At 46.7% G+C, this 5,595-nt stretch overlaps 3 protein-coding genes across 3 annotated transcripts; 2 read left to right on the plus strand and 1 right to left on the minus strand.

Annotated features, from left to right (window-relative positions):
- Positions 1 to 2,265, plus strand: H6S33_005261 (uncharacterized protein; the record flags this gene model as incomplete). Its single annotated transcript, XM_044836628.1, has 1 exon — positions 1 to 2,265. One exon carries the CDS (start codon positions 1 to 3, stop codon positions 2,263 to 2,265), a length of 2,265 nt encoding a protein of 754 aa, XP_044690474.1.
- A 618-nt stretch (positions 2,266 to 2,883) lies between these two features.
- Positions 2,884 to 3,255, plus strand: H6S33_005262 (uncharacterized protein; the record flags this gene model as incomplete). The annotated part of the gene is made up of 1 exon (XM_044836629.1): positions 2,884 to 3,255. One exon carries the CDS (start codon positions 2,884 to 2,886, stop codon positions 3,253 to 3,255), a length of 372 nt encoding a protein of 123 aa, XP_044690475.1.
- Positions 3,256 to 4,469: 1,214 nt separating this feature from the next.
- On the minus strand, positions 4,470 to 5,335 carry H6S33_005263 (uncharacterized protein; the record flags this gene model as incomplete). The annotated part of the gene is made up of 4 exons (XM_044836630.1): positions 4,470 to 4,735; positions 4,803 to 4,977; positions 5,035 to 5,207; positions 5,269 to 5,335. The coding sequence occupies 4 exons, from the start codon at positions 5,333 to 5,335 to the stop codon at positions 4,470 to 4,472; spliced, it is 681 nt and encodes a 226-aa protein (XP_044690476.1).
- Positions 5,336 to 5,595: the final 260 nt, after the last annotated feature.

Below are 5,595 nucleotides of genomic sequence, written 5' to 3' on the forward strand. Positions count from 1 at the left end.
ATGGCCAGACATAATCACACTCCAGTCTCTACAGTCGATACAGATCTACCATTACCGCCCCCAAAAGACAATGTTGGCAAAACCAAACTTGCAATGCCGGTGGTTAGAGAACCGCGGGTAGCGACCTGGTTGAGGAGGACCGTAAACAAACTCGGCTACTGGCAACTGTCTGTTCTTGTTCTCGGAAACATTGCTATCCTCTTTGCAGTCGCTATTCTTTGCTATCTATGGAGTTCGGTCAGCAGAAAGAGCGCGGAGGGGACCTCTGTCTGGGAAATGATTGTGTTCTCAGGCTGGATTCTGCGGGTCATAACTCTTACTTCCATTATCATCCGAACGGCAATGACGATGCAGGCGACGGTCTTTTGCATGGTTCTGGCCTCAATAACACTACAGCGCGGCGGTGTTCTTATGCAGAATGCCGCAGCTGTGTCGATATACAGATTCACAAACTCGGGCCCACATAACATGATACTCCCACTGTTTTTTGCCCAGAGAGGATGGAAGTCGGATGTTGCAATGACTATGACCGCGCTGCTGTCATTAACAACAGTATGCAGTCAATTCACATCGACGATTCTCCTTATGGATCTTGGTCAAGCACGGATTCAGACACCAACAAGGAAGTTCGATGTAGCTTACGGCGCCAACGAAAACCAGAGTATGAGTACGGGAGAATTCTACGTCAGCTCTTATACTAGCACCTGGACCGAGAGACCGTCAAATCTACCGGTTTTTGCAGAGAAGACTAGTGAAAATATCGTTCTTCATAACCGGGACAACGACGGTGCTCTATATGCAACGGGCTCCACCATTCGTGCATTCTTACCGCTCGAAAAGAAAGACCGCGACGCACTCGCCGAATATAAAGGGCCAGCGGCGATTATGGATTCAAGAGTTTTCTGCATGTCTCCTTACGTTCGGGAGCTGAAATATAATGAAGCGGGGTATAGTATGGTAAACGAACGTGGCGATAATTATAGTTATCCCTTTATTGAAGCAACGGTTGGCATAGATACTTTTCTCGAGCACCAAGATGAACTGTTGTCCAAAGGTTTTCTGACGAGCGGGGTCGATAATCCGGCACGAGATATCAAATTTTACTGCAAAACCCCTCTCCTCTTGTCCTATCCTCCACCGTTCTATGAATGGCCACTCTCGCTCTGTTCTCCAGTTTACCCCGGGCTTCAAAGTCTCAATAGCTCGGGCGAACGCACCTTCAACGATACGTTCCAATATACCTGGGTAGTATTGAACATGACAGGCTACGACTGGCTCTGGGCAAATTCTACCGTTAACGTTGAGAATTCTACAATTGATCTTAAATCTGGTTACGGCGACAGCGTCGACGGCGAATGGACGAAGTTCTCGTTTCCCAGCCCAGACGTTGAGACGGCCGAGTCACTAGACATGAGTTTAAGTCTTTGCTTCAGCGCTGTCACTTCTAGAAACGCCCTCGTCACAGCAAGGGCTAGCTGGAACCTTACCGAGCCGACGCTAATCAAAGATGCCGACAAGGTCCGCTACAACTCAACTTTAATACGAAAGTTCCTCGGCGTCGAAACCGGAACCAAGGATGACCTTGATCACGAGAGCCGTCAAATCGCTGATCTTGTCAACATAGATGATGATGACAGTTCACTATTGGTGACCGATAATTGGATTACGCCTTCCCTGGTTGACGCGTCATTAAGTCAGTACAATTTTGCTGCCGCGGCGGCTATAATGTGTATCTGGTGTCAACTCGATGTGAGTGTTCACGAAGGCTATATCAATATTTTCGAAAACACCTTAAGAGAAACATCACATCCAGCACTAGCCATCCAAGCACTTTTGACCAGCCGCGCCCTGCAAATCTACGAAGGCCGCCGAACAGATCTTACGACCCCCGGTACTGCTCTGTTGAATGTCATTGAACCGTTTCAGATCCCAATCAGGATATCTGGGCTCTCGGCTATCCTGGCGCTGATTGCTTTTCATATGTTGCTCATGATATATGTTATAGTACTGTTCTTCAAAATAGAGGGACCTACGTCTTTGGGGCAGTCCTGGCAGGCAGTGGCGCAGTTAGAGGGAGAGGAGACAATAGAGACAATGGCATTTGCCAAGAAGGCGACAGATGTAGAGGTTGAAAGCTGGTTGACGGAAAAGGGTACCCATAGGGAGAGGATGGTCATCAAAAAGGGGACAGTTATGAGGAAAAGCCTAGGGTCAACAGGAAGCTACGAATACAGTCGCGCACCGCATTCTGATAGCATGACGTGATTGCCTGTGGGGGCGCATATCTTGATGACTGACGAGCTATATAGAGTTTTTTCTTTCTTTCTTCTTTTTATTTTTCTATGTTTATTATATACGTACCCGTGTAGTATACTATTTGTTTATGTTTTATATTATAGTAATCCCCTATCCGATCAGATATATATACTCACTGGGCCTTTCAATTTTAGGGGTTCGGAACATATGACATAGCTGATCATGGGGACAATCCAATGATACCTCATGAATTTATGGGTTAAGCCAGTCAAGTTCCTATGGGGTTGATTGGTACTTTAGTAGGCGATCAACTAGAGCCCTGGGGGCCAAGACACATAGAATGAGCCCAACAAGCTTTCTGCTACATAATACCCCGGGCCCAACTGCTAAAATCAAACTAAACTTTACCGCAACTCACGACGTCCCACACGATTTACAGGTCAGAAGAACACACACACACAAGTGAATACTACCATCCTCCAACTACACACCCGTCCTCACTATCACAAGCACCCCCACAAACTCTCCAGATATCACACCAAAACACACCACCAAGACCGAAACCAAAGCACAAATCACCTCCTCCCTCCCACCCTACCTACCACCATTGCACCCACAACACACTCAATGGAGACAGTCTACACCATCGACGAGCTCGACCGGTTCCGGCTCAGCAACCCCGACTACATCTACTCCCTCCGGAAGCGCTACACCACGCAGCAGGACCTGCTTCTGCGCCTCCGCTTACAGTTAATCAGCAAGAGTCCATTCTACGGCTCAGGGAACACGAAAGAGCTAAAGGATCTGCTGAAGGGAGCGAAGGGTCGAGAGGCGTTGGCGCTACCGCGGAAGGATGATGTGAGGTGGCATACATTTACGACCGAACAGCATAAAGAGGCGAAGGCGTTGGTGGGGGGCCTGAAGGAGGGGGAGGGCGATATAGAGAAGATTGTGGAGGAATTGGAAAGGTTTGTGCTGGATTGTGGGTGGGGGGAATGAGATGGAGGGGGGAGGATGTTGTGAAGAGTTGAGATTCTTTCTTGTTTTTGGTTGGGTTTTGTGATTCGGGTTTGGGTGGTTGGTTGGTGCTAATTTTTCTGCTGGCTTTGTTAACTTGAGCTCGTTGGGTATATTTATTCAATGATTAATGTTCTCATAGAATTCCATTATAATTCCTGTGAAGCAGTGTGTACGTTTTAGTAATGAAGCTTTAGGTGAGCTATCTGAAATATACGCGGATACCATCATTGTTGATTCCACTCGTAGACTCCAAATATCAAATTCATTTTCGTACCTCAAGCTGTTGGTCCTGCTACACCCCCGTAATGGATTGGGCTTAGATCTCATCACCATTGCTTGTTGAGGTATGGCTTCCTAGACTAGGATCAATTATGTAGCCAGTGTCACTATGCATATGGTGTCAATAGTAGATGACGTCAACAGCTGGATAGTCCGGTATACCACGAGTAAAATGGGTATATAAGGACACTTATATTTTCACCGCAACTCTGCATGCCTCTCTCCATACCTTTCTAGTCAATGAAGCAGTCAAGAAAACCTATGCCCCCCACTCCGGTACCTATTTCCATCAATTGCTCTAGGAGCCTTCATCGAGTGATAATCCATGACCCAAGTTTCTGGAAGCAGAGGGCTGCTGGAACCTCCTCTGAGTGTAGGAATAACCTTTGTGGTCAAACTAAACGAGTTGTGTGAGCTATGGAGGGTTCATCATTTAAAAGTACATTGTCTACGCTGGATTCTGAAGTCAGAAACCTTCCGGATGCGAATGAAGCTGCCGAAAATTTCGAGGAGAGAATCATTATATACACCCTCTCACTCAAATCGAAATAGTATGTCTTCTTCGTCTTACATGAAGGGCTCTCGGAAAAGGGGTGCCAAACCCCAACTCAACCCCCCTAAACCCAAGCTAGGTTGAGGTAGCTAAACCTGGGTTATGGAATCAGGAGGCTTTTGGCGCTTATGACACATGTTAGTAAGATTTATCCGAAGATTTAAGCTAAGTTGGCTCCTTGGCCGGGTCAAGACTCCAACCCTTTGTCATTATCATTATCATCTTCGTATCTTTCCTTACTAACATCTCGAATATAAAGTAGTAATCAATGTTTGGTCAACAAATTTGTTTTATCATTTCTTTTTACATAACAGACTATTTAACAAAACCCTCCCCAAAGATTATAGACAACGCAGCTAACTTAGCCAGAGAACACAGCAGGTCCTGGGAAAGTGTAGCTGGTGAAGGCATTATAGATGTTAACTGTGATACCAGGGTCAGTCGCAGTGATGTGTCCTGGAATCGAGAAGTAGCTCGGGCTCGCGCTTCCGCCTCCAGTAACCGCAATCTGGGCACAGGAGATGTAAAACTGAGGAGCACCGCCGGGGTTGTGGAGCGCAATCTGCTCAATACGGAGGAGGTAGTTTCCACTAGGGACGGAAGAGGGAATAGAGGCAGAGTATGTCTCTGTATAACACACATTAGCATCTAGCTGTTATGAAAGCGAATATGGTTTAGGTAAAGGAGAACGTACGGTACATGGGCCATGTAGCAGAACCACTGCTGAAGGTGGGACCTTCCTGCTTGATCTTGATCCAGTTTGCACCTGAACCGTCCCAGGTGGCGGCAGTCTGGCCTGAGGGGACCTTTCCAAGATACCAGAGGATGGGTCCCTGGTGGTAAACTGCTACATCAAGGTCAAAAGTAACCTGGAAATAACGACATTAGTAAAGATCTGGATAGCAGAGGGAAGGTGGTGGACATACAGTTGATCCAGCAGCGACTGTCTTGATGGTGGTTGCAGACCCAGTGGCGCCAACATTACAGCGGATATCAGTCGAGGTAGTATCGGTAACTGGAGAGTTGTAGTTGGTGTTCGGACGGATGTTTTCATATTCAGCACCCTTGGTTCCTCCGGCAGTCAGCCAAGCAAAACGGTCTAGATGTCATTAATGTTAGCATACAGTCCTCATCTTGGTATCAGGCAGAGAGAGGTATACAATGAGCGGAAGCGACGTCGCTGAAGGCAGCAACGAGCACGGCGAGAGTAAGGGCAGAGAATTTCATTTTGAAGGAATGTAAGAGGCGTCTGATACAAGCTGTAGAATGGCGACTTGAGATTCAGAAAATAGACAGAGGGAATGCCACCGTTTTATACCGAGGATATCTCCATCTTTCTATCTTTCTGGTGCCAATATATATTCCCACACACCTCATAAGTTTATTCTTCTCGGCGAAGCCCTTTAGAGTGTGTCCAAACAAGGTTTTAGGTTTATAATATGAACTAAAGGGTGATCCTTATGAAGTAGTTCCTGCATCATTTATTC

The sequence above is a fragment of the Morchella sextelata genome (genome assembly GCF_020137385.1).
Source record: "Morchella sextelata strain SCLS chromosome Unknown scls_19, whole genome shotgun sequence".
Lineage (NCBI taxonomy): Eukaryota > Fungi > Ascomycota > Pezizomycetes > Pezizales > Morchellaceae > Morchella > Morchella sextelata.